The following is a 15,082-nucleotide window of genomic DNA, read 5'->3' as shown; positions in this document are numbered from 1 at the left end:
CGTGAGGAGAGGGTATCTGTGAGGAGGGTGTGGTGTGAGGAGAGGCTGTCTGTGAGGAGGGTGTGGTGTGAGGAGAGGGTGTCTGTGAGGAGAGGGTGTGTGTGAGGCGAGGGTGTGTGTTAGGAGAGGCTGTATGTAAGGAGAGGGTGTCTGTGAGGAGAGGGGTATGTGAGGAGATGGTGTGTGTTAGGAGAGGCTGTGGGTGAGGAGAGGGTGTCTGTGAGTAGAGGGGGTTTGTGAGGAGAGGGTGTGTGTTAGGAGAGGCTGTGGGTGAGGAGAGGGTGTCTGTGGGGAGAGGGGGTGTGTGAGGAGAGGGTGTGTGTTAGGAGAGGCTGTGGGTGAGGAGAGGGTGTGTGTGAGGAGAGGGTGTGTGTGAGGAGAGGGTGTGTGCCAGGAGAGGGTGTGTATGAGGAGAGGGTATCTGTGAGGAGGGTGTGGTGTGAGGAGAGGTTGTGTATGAGGAGAGGGTGTCTGTGAGGAGTGGGTGTCTGTGAGGCGAGGGTGTGTGTGAGGAGAGGGTATCTGTGAGGAGGGTGTGGTGTGAGGAGAGGGTGTCTGTGAGGAGAGGGTATCTGTGAGGAGGGTGTGGTGTGAGGAGAGGGTGTCTGTGAGGATAGGGTATTTGTGAGGAGGGTGTGGTGTGAGGAGAGGGGGTCTGTGAGGAGAGGGGGTGACGTGTGAGGAGAGGGTGTGTGTGAGGAGAGGGTGTGTGTGAGAAGGGGGTGTATGCCAGGAGAGGGTGTGTGTTAGGAGAGGGTGTCTGTGAGGAGGGTGTGGTGTGAGGGGAGGGTGTCTGTGAGGAGGGTGTGTGTGTGAGGAGAGGATATCTGTGAGGAGGGTGTGGTGTGAGGAGAGGGTGTCTGTGAGGAGAGGGTGTGGTGTGAGGAGAGGGTTTCTGTGAGCATAGGGTGTGTGAGGAGAGGGTATCTGTGAGCAGGGTGTGGTGTAAGGAGAGGGTGTCTGTAAGGAGAGGGTGTGGTGTGAGGAGAGGGTGTCTGTGAGAATAGGGTGTGCGTGAGGAGAGGGTATCTGTGAGGAGGGTGTGGTGTGAGGAGAGGGTGTCTGTGCGGAGATGGTGTGGTGTGAGGAGAGGGTGTCTGTGAGAAATGGGTGTGCGTGAGGAGAGGGTATCTGTGAGGAGAGGGTGTGCGTGAGGAGAGGGTATCTGTGAGGAGGGTGTGGTGTGAGGAGAGGGTGACTGTGAGGAGAGGGTGTGGTGTGAGGAGAGGGTGTCTGTGAGGATAGGGTGTGCGTGAGGAGAGGGTATCTGTGAGGAGGCTGTGGTGTGAGGAGAGGGTGTCTGTGCGGAGATGGTGTGGTGTGAGGAGAGGGTGTCTGTGAGAAATGGGTGTGCGTGAAGAGAGGGTATCTGTGAGGAGAGGGTGTGCGTGAGGAGAGGGTATCTGTGAGGAGGGTGTGGTGTGAGGAGAGGGTGACTGTGAGGAGAGGGTGTGGTGTGAGGAGAGGGTGTCTGTGAGGATAGGGTGTGCGTGAGGAGAGGGTATCTGTGAGGAGGCTGTGGTGTGAGGAGAGGGTGTCTGTGAGGAGAGGGTGTGGTGTGAGGAGAAGTTGTCTGTGAGGATAGGGTGTGCATGAGGAGAGGGTATCTGTGAGGAGGGTGTGGTGTGAGGAGAGGGTATCTGTGAGGAGAGGGTGTGGTGTGAGGAGAGGGTGTCTGTGAGGATAGGGTGTGCGTGAGGAGAGGATATCTGTGAGGAGAGGGTGTGCGTGAGGAGAGGGTATCTGTGAGGAGGGTGTGGTGTGAGGAGAGGGTGTCTGTGTGGAGAGCGGGTGTGTGAGGAGAGGGTGTGTGTTAGGAGAGGGGGTGTGCGTGAGGAGAGGGTATCTGTGAGGAGGGTGTGGTGTGAGGAGAGGGGTCTGTGAGGAGAGGGTATCTGTGAGGAGGGTGTGGTGTGAGGAGAGGGTGTCTGTGAGGATAGGGTATTTGTGAGGAGGGTGTGGTGTGAGGAGAGGGGGTCTGTGAGGAGAGGGGGTGACGTGTGAGGAGAGGGTGTGTGTGAGGAGAGGGTGTGTGTGAGAAGGGGGTGTATGCCAGGAGAGGGTGTGTGTTAGGAGAGGGTGTCTGTGAGGAGGGTGTGGTGTGAGGGGAGGGTGTCTGTGAGGAGGGTGTGTGTGTGAGGAGAGGATATCTGTGAGGAGGGTGTGGTGTGAGGAGAGGGTGTCTGTGAGGATAGGGTGTGTGTGAGGAGAGGGTATCTGTGAGCAGGGTGTGGTGTAAGGAGAGGGTGTCTGTAAGGAGAGGGTGTGGTGTGAGGAGAGGGTGTCTGTGAAGATAGGGTGTGCGTGAGGAGAGGGTATCTGTGAGGAGGGTGTGGTGTGAGGAGAGGGTGTCTGTGCGGAGAGGGTGTGGTGTGAAGAGAGATTGTCTGTGAGAAATGGGTGTGCGTGAGGAGAGGGTATCTGTGAGGAGAGGGTGTGCGTGAGGAGAGGGTATCTGTGAGGAGGGTGTGGTGTGAGGAGAGGGTATCTGTGAGGAGAGGGTGTGGTGTGAGGAGAGGGTGTCTGTGAGGATAGGGTGTGCGTGAGGAGAGGGTATCTGTGAGGAGAGGGGGTGTGTGAGGAGAGGTTGTGTGTTAGGAGAGGCTGTGGGTGAGGAGAGGGTGTCTGTGGGGAGAGGGGGTGTGTGAGGAGAGGGTGTGTGTTAGGAGAGGCTGTGGGTGAGGAGAGGGTGTGTGTGAGGAGAGGGTGTGTGTGAGGAGAGGGTGTGTGCCAGGAGAGGGTGTGTATGAGGAGAGGGTATCTGTGAGGAGGGTGTGGTGTGAGGAGAGGTTGTGTATGAGGAGAGGGTGTCTGTGAGGAGTGGGTGTCTGTGAGGTGAGGGTGTGTGTGAGGAGAGGGTATCTGTGAGGAGGGTTTGGTGTGAGGAGAGGGTGTCTGTGAAGAGAGGGTATCTGTGAGGAGGGTGTGGTGTGAGGAGAGGGGTCTGTGAGGAGAGGGTATCTGTGAGGAGGGTGTGGTGTGAGGAGAGGGGGTCTGTGAGCAGAGGGGGTGACGTGTGAGGAGAGGGTGTGTGTGAGGAGAGGGTGTGTGTGAGAAGGGGGTGTATGCCAGGAGAGGGTGTGTGTTAGGAGAGGGTGTCTGTGAGGAGGGTGTGGTGTGAGGGGAGGGTGTCTGTGAGGAGGGTGTGGTGTGAGGAGAGGGTGTCTGTGAGGAGAGGGTGTGGTGTGAGGAGAGGGTGTCTGTGAGGATAGGGTGTGCGTGAGGAGAGGGTATCTGTGAGGAGGGTGTGGTGTGAGGAGAGGGTGTCTGTGCGGAGAGGGTGTGGTGTGAAGAGAGGGTGTCTGTGAGAAATGGGTGTGCGTGAGGAGAGGGTATCTGTGAGGAGAGGGTGGGCGTGAGGAGAGGGTATCTGTGAGGAGGGTGTGGTGTGAGGAGAGGGTGTCTGTGAGGAGAGGGTGTGGTGTGAGGAGAGGGTGTGCGTGAGAAGAGGGTATCTGTGAGGAGGGTGTGGTGTGAGGAGAGGGTGTCTGTGAGGAGAGGGTGTGGTGTGAGGAGAGGGTGTCTGTGAGGAGAGGGTGTGGTGTGAGGAGAGGGTGTCTGTGAGGATAGGGTGTGCGTGAGGAGAGGATATCTGTGAGGAGAGGGTGTGCGTGAGGAGAGGTTATCTGTGAGGAGGGTGTGGTGTAAGGAGAGGGTGTCTGTGTGGAGAGGGGGTGTGTGAGGAGAGGGTGTGTGTTAGGGGAGGGGGTGTGCATGAGGAGAGGGTATCTGTGAGGAGGGTGTGGTGTGAGGAGAGGGTGTCTGTGAGGAGAGGGTGTCTGTGTGGAGTGGGGGTGTGTGAGGAGAGGGTGTGTGTTAGGAGAGGGGGTGTGCGTGAGGAGAGGGTATCTGTGAGGAGGGTGTGGTGTGAGGAGAGGGTGTCTGTGAGGAGAGGGGGTGATGTGTGTGGAGAGGGTGTGTGCTAGGAGAGGGGGTGTGTGAGGAGAGGGGGTGTGTGAGGAGAGGGGGTGTGTTAGGAGAGGCTGTGGGTGAGGAGAGGGTGTGTGTGAGGAGAGGGGGTGTGTGAGGAGAGGGTGTCTGTGAGGAGAGGGGGTGTGTGAGGAGAGGGTATGTGTTAGGAGAGGCTGTGGGTGAGGAGAGGGTGTCTGTGAGGAGAGGGTGTATGTGAGGAGATGGTGTGTGCCAGAAGAGGGTGTGTGTTAGGAGAGGCTGTGGGTGAGGAGAGGGTGTGTGTGAGGAGAGGGTTTATGTGAGGAGATGGTGTGTGTAAGAAGAGGGTGTGTGTGAGGAGAGGGTATCTGTGAGGAGGGTTTGGTGTGAGGAGAGGGTGTCTGTGAGGAGAGGGTATCTGTGAGGAGGGTGTGGTGTGAGGAGAGGGTATCTGTGAGGAGGGTGTTGTGTGAGGAGAGGGTGTCTGTGAGGAGAGGGTATCTGTGAGGAGGGTGTGGTGTGAGGAGAGGGTTTCTGTGAGGAGAGGGTATCTGTGAGGAGGGTGTGGTGTGAGGAGAGGGTGTCTGTGAGTAGAGGGTATCTGTGAGGAGAGTGTGGTGTGAGGAGAGGGTGTCTGTGAGGAGAGGGGGTGATGGGTGAGGAGAGGCTGTAGGTGAGGAGAGGGTGTGTCTGAGGAGAGGGTGTGTGTGAGAAGGGGGTGTGTGCCAGGAGAGGGTGTGTGTTAGGAGAGGGTGTCTGTGAGGAGGGTGTGGTGTGAGGAGAGAGTGTCTGTGAGGAGGGTGTGTGCATGAGGCGAGGGTATCTGTGGGGAGGGTGTGGTGTGAGGAGATGGTGTCTGTGAGGAGAGGGTGTGGTGTGAGGAGAGGGTGTCTGTGAGGATAGGGTGTGCGTGAGGAGAGGTTATCTGTGAGGAGTGTGTGGTGTGAGGAGAGGGTGTCTGTGAGGAGGGTGTGGTGTGAGGAGAGGGTGTCTGTGAGGAGAGGGTGTGTGTGAGGCGAGGGTGTGTGTTAGGAGAGGCTGTATGTGAGGGAGGGTGTCTGTGAGGAGAGGGGTTCTGTGAGGAGAGGGTGTGTGTTAGGAGAGGCTGTGTGTGAGGAGAGGGTGTCTGTGAGGAGAGGGGGTGTGTGAGGAGAGGTTGTGTGTTAGGAGAGGCTGTGGGTGAGGAGAGGGTGTCTGTGGGGAGAGGGGGTGTGTGAGGAGAGGGTGTGTGTTAGGAGAGGCTGTGGGTGAGGAGAGGGTGTGTGTGAGGAGAGGGTGTGTGTGAGGAGAGGGTGTGTGCCAGGAGAGGGTGTGTATGAGGAGAGGGTATCTGTGAGGAGGGTGTGGTGTGAGGAGAGGTTGTGGATGAGGATAGGGTGTGTGTGAGGAGAGGGTGTATGTGAGGCGAGGGTGTGTGTGAGGAGAGGGTATCTGTGAGGAGGGTTTGGTGTGAGGAGAGGGTGTCTGTGAAGAGAGGGTATCTGTGAGGAGGGTGTGGTGTGAGGAGAGGGGTCTGTGAGGAGAGGGTATCTGTGAGGAGGGTGTGGTGTGAGGAGAGGGTGTCTGTCAGGATAGGGTATTTGTGAGGAGGGTGTGGTGTGAGGAGAGGGGGTCTGTGAGCAGAGGGGGTGACGTGTGAGGAGAGGGTGTGTGTGAGGAGAGGGTGTGTGTGAGAAGGGGGTGTATGCCAGGAGAGGGTGTGTGTTAGGAGAGGGTGTCTGTGAGGAGGGTGTGGTGTGAGGGGAGGGTGTCTGTGAGGAGGGTGTGGTGTGAGGAGAGGGTGTCTGTGAGGAGAGGGTGTGGTGTGAGGAGAGGGTGTCTGTGAGGATAGGGTGTGTGTGAGGAGAGGGTATCTGTGAGCAGGGTGTGGTGTAAGGAGAGGGTGTCTGTAAGGAGAGGGTGTGGTGTGAGGAGAGGGTGTCTGTAAGGAGAGGGTGTGGTGTGAGGAGAGGGTGTCTGTGAGAATAGGGTGTGCGTGAGGAGAGGGTATCTGTGAGGAGGGTGTGGTGTGAGGAGAGGGTGTCTGTGCGGAGAGGGTGTGGGGTGTGGTGTGAGGAGAGGGTGTCTGTGAGAAATGGGTGTGCGTGAGGAGAGGGTATCTCTGAGGAGAGGGTGTGCGTGAGGAGAGGGTATCTGTGAGGAGGGTGTGGTGTGAGGAGAGGGTGACTGTGAGGAGAGGGTGTGGTGTGAGGAGAGGGTGTCTGTGAGGATAGGGTGTGCGTGAGGAGAGGGTATCTGTGAGGAGGCTGTGGTGTGAGGAGAGGGTGTCTGTGAGGAGAGGGTGTGGTGTGAGGAGAGGTTGTCTGTGAGGATAGGGTGTGCATGAGGAGAGGGTATCTGTGAGGAGGGTGTGGTGTGAGGAGAGGGTATCTGTGAGGAGAGGGTGTGGTGTGAGGAGAGGGTGTCTGTGAGGATAGGGTGTGCGTGAGGAGAGGATATCTGTGAGGAGAGGGTGTGCGTGAGGAGAGGGTATCTGTGAGGAGGGTGTGGTGTGAGGAGAGGGTGTCTGTGTGGAGAGCGGGTGTGTGAGGAGAGGGTGTGTGTTAGGAGAGGGGGTGTGCGTGAGGAGAGGGTATCTGTGAGGAGGGTGTGGTGTGAGGAGAGGGGTCTGTGAGGAGAGGGTATCTGTGAGGAGGGTGTGGTGTGAGGAGAGGGTGTCTGTGAGGATAGGGTATTTGTGAGGAGGGTGTGGTGTGAGGAGAGGGGGTCTGTGAGGAGAGGGGGTGACGTGTGAGGAGAGGGTGTGTGTGAGGAGAGGGTGTGTGTGAGAAGGGGGTGTATGCCAGGAGAGGGTGTGTGTTAGGAGAGGGTGTCTTTGAGGAGGGTGTGGTGTGAGGGGAGGGTGTCTGTGAGGAGGGTGTGTGTGTGAGGAGAGGATATCTGTGAGGAGGGTGTGGTGTGAGGAGAGGGTGTCTGTGAGGATAGGGTGTGTGTGAGGAGAGGGTATCTGTGAGCAGGGTGTGGTGTAAGGAGAGGGTGTCTGTAAGGAGAGGGTGTGGTGTGAGGAGAGGGTGTCTGTGAAGATAGGGTGTGCGTGAGGAGAGGGTATCTGTGAGGAGGGTGTGGTGTGAGGAGAGGGTGTCTGTGCGGAGAGGGTGTGGTGTGAAGAGAGGGTGTCTGTGAGAAATGGGTGTGCGTGAGGAGAGGGTATCTGTGAGGAGAGGGTGTGCGTGAGGAGAGGTTGTGTGTTAGGAGAGGCTGTGGGTGAGGAGAGGGTGTCTGTGGGGAGAGGGGGTGTGAGAGGAGAGGGTGTGTGTTAGGAGAGGCTGTGGGTGAGGAGAGGGTGTGTGTGAGGAGAGGGTGTGTGTGAGGAGAGGGTGTGTGCCAGGAGAGGGTGTGTATGAGGAGAGGGTATCTGTGAGGAGGGTGTGGTGTGAGGAGAGGTTGTGTATGAGGAGAGAGTGTCTGTGAGGAGTGGGTGTCTGTGAGGTGAGGGTGTGTGTGAGGAGAGGGTATCTGTGAGGAGGGTTTGGTGTGAGGAGAGGGTGTCTGTGAAGAGAGGGTATCTGTGAGGAGGGTGTGGTGTGAGGAGAGGGGTCTGTGAGGAGAGGGTATCTGTGAGGAGGGTGTGGTGTGAGGAGAGGGGGTCTGTGAGCAGAGGGGGTGACGTGTGAGGAGAGGGTGTGTGTGAGGAGAGGGTGTGTGTGAGAAGGAGGTGTATGCCAGGAGAGGGTGTGTGTTAGGAGAGGGTGTCTGTGAGGAGGGTGTGGTGTGAGGGGAGGGTGTCTGTGAGGAGGGTGTGGTGTGAGGAGAGGGTGTCTGTGAGGAGAGGGTGTGGTGTGAGGAGAGGGTGTCTGTGAGGATAGGGTGTGCGTGAGGAGAGGGTATCTGTGAGGAGGGTGTGGTGTGAGGAGAGGGTGTCTGTGCGGAGAGGGTGTGGTGTGAAGAGAGGGTGTCTGTGAGAAATGGGTGTGCGTGAGGAGAGGGTATCTGTGAGGAGAGGGTGGGCGTGAGGAGAGGGTATCTGTGAGGAGGGTGTGGTGTGAGGAGAGGGTGTCTGTGAGGAGAGGGTGTGGTGTGAGGAGAGGGTGTCTGTGAGGATAGGGTGTGCGTGAGAAGAGGGTATCTGTGAGGAGGGTGTGGTGTGAGGAGAGGGTGTCTGTGAGGAGAGGGTGTGGTGTGAGGAGAGGGTGTCTGTGAGGAGAGGGTGTGGTGTGAGGAGAGGGTGTCTGTGAGGATAGGGTGTGCGTGAGGAGAGGATATCTGTGAGGAGAGGGTGTGCGTGAGGAGAGGTTATCTGTGAGGAGGGTGTGGTGTAAGGAGAGGGTGTCTGTGTGGAGAGGGGGTGTGTGAGGAGAGGGTGTGTGTTAGGGGAGGGGGTGTGCGTGAGGAGAGGGTATCTGTGAGGAGGGTGTGGTGTGAGGAGAGGGTGTCTGTGAGGAGAGGGTGTCTGTGTGGAGTGGGGGTGTGTGAGGAGAGGGTGTGTGTTAGGAGAGGGGGTGTGCGTGAGGAGAGGGTATCTGTGAGGAGGGTGTGGTGTGAGGAGAGGGTGTCTGTGAGGAGAGGGGGTGACGTGTGTGGAGAGGGTGTGTGCTAGGAGAGGGGGTGTGTGAGGAGAGGGGGTGTGTGAGGAGAGGGGGTGTGTTAGGAGAGGCTGTGGGTGAGGAGAGGGTGTGTGTGAGGAGAGGGGGTGTGTGAGGAGAGGGTGTCTGTGAGGAGAGGGGGTGTGTGAGGAGAGGGTATGTGTTAGGAGAGGCTGTGGGTGAGGAGAGGGTGTCTGTGAGGAGAGGGTGTATGTGAGGAGATGGTGTGTGCCAGAAGAGGGTGTGTGTTAGGAGAGGCTGTGGGTGAGGAGAGGGTGTGTGTGAGGAGAGGGTTTATGTGAGGAGATGGTGTGTGTAAGAAGAGGGTGTGTGTGAGGAGAGGGTGTCTGTGAGGAGAGGGTATCTGTGAGGAGGGTGTGGTGTGAGGAGAGGGTATCTGTGAGGAGGGTGTGGTGTGAGGAGAGGGTATCTGTGAGGAGGGTGTTGTGTGAGGAGAGGGTGTCTGTGAGGAGAGGGTATCTGTGAGGGGGGTGTGGTGTGAGGAGAGGGTTTCTGTGAGGAGAGGGTATCTGTGAGGAGGGTGTGGTGTGAGGAGAGGGTGTCTGTGAGGAGTGGGTATCTGTGAGGAGGGTGTGGTGTGAGGAGAGGGTGTCTGTGAGGAGAGGGGGTGACGTGTGAGGAGAGGCTGTGGGTGAGGAGAGGGTGTGTGTGAGGAGAGGATGTGTGTGAGAAAGGGGTGTGTGCCAGGAGAGGGTGTGTGTTAGGAGAGGGTGTCTGTGAGGAGAGGGTATCTGTGAGGAGGGTGTGGTGTGAGGAGAGGGTGTCTGTGAGGAGAGGGTATCTGTGAGGAGGGTGTGGTGTGAGGAGAGGGTGTCTGTGAGTAGAGGGTATCTGTGAGGAGAGTGTGGTGTGAGGAGAGGGTGTCTGTGAGGAGGGTGTGGTGTGAGGAGAGGGTGTCTGTGAGGAGAGGGTGTGGTGTGAGGAGATGGTGTCTGTGAGGATAGGGTGTGCGTGAGGAGAGGATATCTGTGAGGAGAGGGTGTGCGTGAGGAGAGGGTATCTGTGAGGAGGGTGTGGTGTGAGGAGAGGGTGTCTGTGTGGAGTGGGGGTGTGTGAGGAGAGGGTGTGTGTTAGCAGAGGGGGTGTGCGTGAGGAGAGGGTATCTGTGAGGAGGGTGTGGTGTGAGGAGAGGGTGTCTGTGAGGAGAGGGGGTGACGTGTGTGGAGAGGGTGTGTGCCAGGAGAGGGGGTGTGTGAGGAGAGGGGGTGTGTGAGGAGAGGGGGTGTGTTAGGAGAGGCTGTGGAGAGGGTGTGTGTGAGGAGAGGGGGTGTGTGAGGAGAGGGTGTCTGTGAGGAGAGGGGGTGTGTGAGGAGAGGGGGTGTGTTAGGAGAGGCTGTGGGTGAGGAGAGGGTGTCTGTGAGGAGAGGGTGTATGTGAGGAGATGGTGTGTGCCAGAAGAGGGTGTGTGTTAGCAGAGGCTGTGGGTGAGGAGAGGGTGTGTGTGAGGAGAGGGTGTATGTGAGGAGATGGTGTGTGTAAGAAGAGGGTGTGTGTGAGGAGAGGGTATCTGTGAGGAGGGTTTGGTGTGAGGAGAGGATGTCTGTGAGGAGTGGGTGTCTGTGAGGAGAGGGTGTGTGTGAGGAGAGGGTATCTGTGAGGAGGGTGTGGTGTGAGGAGAGGGTGTCTGTGAGGAGAGGGTATCTGTGAGGAGGGTGTGGTGTGAGGAGAGGGTGTCTGTGAGGAGAGGGTATCTGTGAGGAGGGTGTGGTGTGAGGAGAGGGTGTCTGTGAGGAGTGGGTATCTGTGAGGAGGGTGTGGTGTGAGGAGAGGGTGTCTGTGAGGAGAGGGGGTGACGTGTGAGGAGAGGCTGTGGGTGAGGAGAGGGTGTGTGTGAGGAGAGCATGTGTGTGAGAAGAGGGTGTGTGCCAGGAGAGTGTGTGTGTTAGGAGAGGGTGTGTGTGAGGAGAGGGTATCTGTGAGGAGGGTGTGGTGTGAGGAGAGGGTTTCTGTGAGGAGAGGGTATCTGTGAGGAGGGTGTGGTGTGAGGAGAGGGTGTCTGTGAGTAGAGGGTATCTGAGAGGAGATTGTGGTGTGAGGAGAGGGTGTCTGTGAGGAGAGGGGGTGATGGGTGAGGAGAGGCTGTAGGTGAGGAGAGGGTGTGTCTGAGGAGAGGGTGTGTGTGAGAAGGGGGTGTGTGCCAGGAGAGGGTGTGTGTTAGGAGAGGGTGTCTGTGAGGAGGGTGTGGTGTGAGGAGAGAGTGTCTGTGAGGAGGGTGTGTGCATGAGGCGAGGGTATCTGTGGGGAGGGTGTGGTGTGAGGAGATGGTGTCTGTGAGGAGAGGGTGTGGTGTGAGGAGAGGGTGTCTGTGAGGATAGGGTGTGCGTGAGGAGAGGTTATCTGTGAGGAGTGTGTGGTGTGAGGAGAGGGTGTCTGTGAGGAGGGTGTGGTGTGAGGAGAGGGTGTCTGTGAGGAGAGGGTGTGTGTGAGGCGAGGGTGTGTGTTAGGAGAGGCTGTATGTGAGGGAGGGTGTCTGTGAGGAGAGGGGTTCTGTGAGGAGAGGGTGTGTGTTAGGAGAGGCTGTGTGTGAGGAGAGGGTGTCTGTGAGGAGAGGGGGTGTGTGAGGAGAGGTTGTGTGTTAGGAGAGGCTGTGGGTGAGGAGAGGGTGTCTGTGGGGAGAGGGGGTGTGTGAGGAGAGGGTGTGTGTTAGGAGAGGCTGTGGGTGAGGAGAGGGTGTGTGTGAGGAGAGGGTGTGTGTGAGGAGAGGGTGTGTGCCAGGAGAGGGTGTGTATGAGGAGAGGGTATCTGTGAGGAGGGTGTGGTGTGAGGAGAGGTTGTGTATGAGGAGAGGGTGTCTGTGAGGAGTGGGTGTCTGTGAGGCGAGGGTGTGTGTGAGGAGAGGGTATCTGTGAGGAGGGTTTGGTGTGAGGAGAGGGTGTCTGTGAAGAGAGGGTATCTGTGAGGAGGGTGTGGTGTGAGGAGAGGGGTCTGTGAGGAGAGGGTATCTGTGAGGAGGGTGTGGTGTGAGGAGAGGGTGTCTGTGAGGATAGGGTATTTGTGAGGAGGGTGTGGTGTGAGGAGAGGGGGTCTGTGAGCAGAGGGGGTGACGTGTGAGGAGAGGGTGTGTGTGAGGAGAGGGTGTGTGTGAGAAGGGGGTGTATGCCAGGAGAGGGTGTGTGTTAGGAGAGGGTGTCTGTGAGGAGGGTGTGGTGTGAGGGGAGGGTGTCTGTGAGGAGGGTGTGGTGTGAGGAGAGGGTGTCTGTGAGGAGAGGGTGTGGTGTGAGGAGAGGGTGTCTGTGAGGATAGGGTGTGTGTGAGGAGAGGGTATCTGTGAGCAGGGTGTGGTGTAAGGAGAGGGTGTCTGTAAGGAGAGGGTGTGGTGTGAGGAGAGGGTGTCTGTGAAGATAGGGTGTGCGTGAGGAGAGGGTATCTGTGAGGAGGGTGTGGTGTGAGGAGAGGGTGTCTGTGCGGAGAGGGTGTGGTGTGAGGAGAGGGTGTCTGTGAGAAATGGGTGTGCGTGAGGAGAGGGTATCTGTGAGGAGAGGGTGGGCGTGAGGAGAGGGTATCTGTGAGGAGGGTGTGGTGTGAGGAGAGGGTGTCTGTGAGGAGAGGGTGTGGTGTGAGGAGAGGGTGTCTGTGAGGATAGGGTGTGCGTGAGGAGAGGGTATCTGTGAGGAGGGTGTGGTGTGAGGAGAGGGTGTCTGTGAGGAGAGGGTGTGGTGTGAGGAGAGGGTGTCTGTGAGGAGAGGGTGTGGTGTGAGGAGAGGGTGTCTGTGAGGATAGGGTGTGCGTGAGGAGAGGATATCTGTGAGGAGAGGGTGTGCGTGAGGAGAGGTTATCTGTGAGGAGGGTGTGGTGTGAGGAGAGGGTGTCTGTGTGGAGAGGGGGTGTGTGAGGAGAGGGTGTGTGTTAGGGGAGGGGGTGTGCGTGAGGAGAGGGTATCTGTGAGGAGGGTGTGGTGTGAGGAGAGGGTGTCTGTGAGGAGAGGGGGTGACGTGTGAGGAGAGGGTGTGTGGGAGGAGAGGGTGTGTGTGAGAAGAGGGTTTGTGCAAGGAGAGGGTGTGTGCGAGGAGAGGGTGTGTGCGAGGAGAGGGTGTGTGTGAGGAGAGGGTGTCTGTGAGGAGAGGGAGTGTGTGAGGAGAGGGTGTATGTGAGGAGAGGGTGTCTGATGAGAGGGGGTGTGCGAAGACAGGGTATCTGTGAGGAGAGGGTGTGTGTGAGGAGAGGATGTCTGTGAGGAGAGGGAGTGTGTGAGGAGAGGGTGTCTGTGAGGAGAGGGTGACTGTGAGGAGAGAGTGTGTGAGAGGAGAGGGTGTCTGTGAGGAGAGTGTGTGTGTGAGGAGAGGGTTTGTGTGAGTAGAGGGTGTCTGTGAGGAGAGGGTGTGTGTGAGGAGAGGGTGTGTATGAGGAGAGGGTGTGTGTGAGGAGAGGGTGTGTGTGAGGAGAGAGTGTGTGTGAGGGGAGGGTGTCTGTGAGGATAGGGTGTGTGTGAGGAGAGGGTGTGTGTGTGAGGATAGAGTGTCTGTGGGGAGAGGGTTTGTGTGAGGACAGGGTTTCTGTGGGGAGAGGGTGTGTGTGAGGATAGGGTGTGTGTGAGGGGAGGGTGCCTGTGAGGATAGGGTGTGTGTGAGGAGAGGGTGTATGTGAGGAGAGGGTGTGTGTGAGGAGAGGGTGTGTGTGTGAGGAGAGGTTGTCTGTGAGGAGAGGTGTGTGTGAGGGGAGGGTGTCTTTGAGGGTAGGGTGTGTATGAGGAGAGGGTGTGTGTGAGGTGAGGGTATATGTGAGTATAGGGTGTGTGTGAGGAGAGGGTTTGTGTGTGAGGATAGGGTTTCTGTGAGGAGAGGGTTTGTGTGAGGAGACGGTGTCTGTGGGGAGAGGGTGTGTTTGAGGAGAGGGTGTGTGTGAGGAGAGGGTGTGTGTGAGGGGAGGGTTTATGTGAGGAGAGGGTGTTTGTGAGGAGAGGGTGTGTGTGAGGAGAGGGAGTGTGTGAGGATAGGGTGTGTGTGAGGGGAGGTTGCCTGTGAGGAGAGGGTGTGTGTGAGGAGAGGGTGTATGTGAGGAGAGGGTGTGTGTGAGGAAAGGGTGTGTGTGTGTGAGGAAAGGGTGTCTGTGAGGAGAGAATAGGCAAGTATGCGAGAGATCAGTGTTTGAAAGGAGGGAGGGAGATAAGGAGAGAGTGTGAGAGGTCCGTTTTTTGAAAAGAGAGAGAGTGGGAGAAAAAGAGAGAGTGCGAGAGGCCATTTTTGAAGGGGGATAGAGAAAAAAAGGAGGCAGTGTGCGAGATCAGTGTTCGAAATGAGGGAGAGAGAGAAAAGGAGAGAGTGGGGGATCTGTGTTTGACACGAGGGCGGGAGAGAAAAAGGTCGGTGATTGAAATGAGGGAGAGAGGGTGAGAGAAAGGGAGTGCTTGAGAGAGAGCAAAGAGAGAGAAAAGGAGAGAGTCTGAGGCAGGGGTGGACTGGCCTATAAGGAACTCTGGAGATTTCCTGGTAGGGCTCTGTACCGTAGGCAGGGGTGGACTGGCCTCTAGGGAACTCTGGAGATTTTCCGGTAGGCCTCTGTACGTAGGCAGGGGTGGACTGGCCTCTAGGGAACTCTGGAGATTTCTCGGTAGGCCTCTGAACCCTGGGGTAGAGAACAGAGAGAGAGAGAACAGGAGAGAGTGTGAGAGATCGTTGTTTAAAAGGAGGGAGAGAGAGAGTGAGAGGTAGTGTGAGAGTTCGATGTTTCAAACTAGCAGGGGAGAGTGGACAGAGAGAGGAGAGTGTAAGAGAGGCAGGGAGAGAGAGAACAGGAGAGAGAGAGAGAAAGAGATGGGTCGGTGTTTGAAACGCCGGGTCATGCAGCTAGTGTCCTTGTAACTCGTTAATGACCTGGGAATGCAATTCGCTGCCATACATTGGGGATACAGACAGCACGCCCAGAACCCCCCACCACGTCTTAGAGTAATGCGCCCTGGGACGCTTGAAAGCCCCATGAATAGGGGGAGGGGTGTAGGCCAACACGCTCAGCATTACAAGTTAACTCATTAAATCATTCATTCAATGTGATGTGTGCCCTGAGAGTCTCAGACAGTATTTGCATTTTCTGATTCCAGCTGGCTCACAATGCCCCAGAGGGCCATGAAGGCGGCATGTCGGCGCTATACATATGAACATACATTAAGCTCACTACTCACCTGCCCGGCGAGTACAGGCAGCGGGAGGGCATAGAGGGCGGCCGGCAGCGCCGAGAGGAGGACGCTTAGGAGTAGGAGCTTCATAGTGCCTGGAGGAGCAGCTGGATACCGAGGCACTTCGGGAGGCCTGCTCTTTATACCCTCTATCGGAGGCTGGCACGGCCAGGCCGTAGCGCGAGATGTCCTTGGACAACTTTCTGGCTAACCCGATTGGCTCATCTGCGGCTCCTAATCGACGGGGGCCCAGAGGGGCGGGGGTTGCTAGGGGGGCGGTGGGGTGGGGGGTTGGAGGTAGGGGCAACATCAAAGCTGACCACAAAGACACGCCTGGATATGAGACCTTGGGCCCTTCACATTTTCCAAGACATGCCTACATCATGGAAACTATCGTGACATGTTGCTGGCCTCATATAAGAAACATGAGACCTGCCAACAACAGACGCTGGGCGCAGGGCAGTAATCCTGTAACATGTTATCTAGTGCTTCATGCTGAATTACTCTAGCTTCTAAGCTCTGTAATGATAGCAGTTAC

The 15,082-nt window shown here is 57.5% G+C and overlaps 1 protein-coding gene across 2 annotated transcripts in view; it reads right to left on the bottom strand.

The window, feature by feature from the left end:
- Positions 1-14,668, bottom strand: part of LOC138520771 (hatching enzyme 1.2-like) — a 39,444-nt gene extending 24,776 nt beyond the window's left edge. For both annotated transcript variants that reach the window (XM_069633063.1, XM_069633064.1), the window contains exon 1: positions 14,551-14,668. In XM_069633063.1, the coding sequence (XP_069489164.1) occupies positions 14,551-14,634 (84 nt within the window). In that variant the 5' untranslated portion in view covers positions 14,635-14,668. The remainder of the gene's footprint in view (positions 1-14,550) is intronic.
- Between the last annotated feature and the right edge of the window lie 414 nt (positions 14,669-15,082).

The sequence above is a fragment of the Ambystoma mexicanum genome, chromosome 13 (assembly GCF_040938575.1).
Source record: "Ambystoma mexicanum isolate Mex_15411 chromosome 13, UKY_AmexF1_1, whole genome shotgun sequence".
Classification (NCBI taxonomy): Eukaryota; Metazoa; Chordata; class Amphibia; order Caudata; family Ambystomatidae; genus Ambystoma; species Ambystoma mexicanum.
Note: the sequence above shows the minus strand (reverse complement) of the source record. Positions and strands in the feature narration are given on the sequence as shown.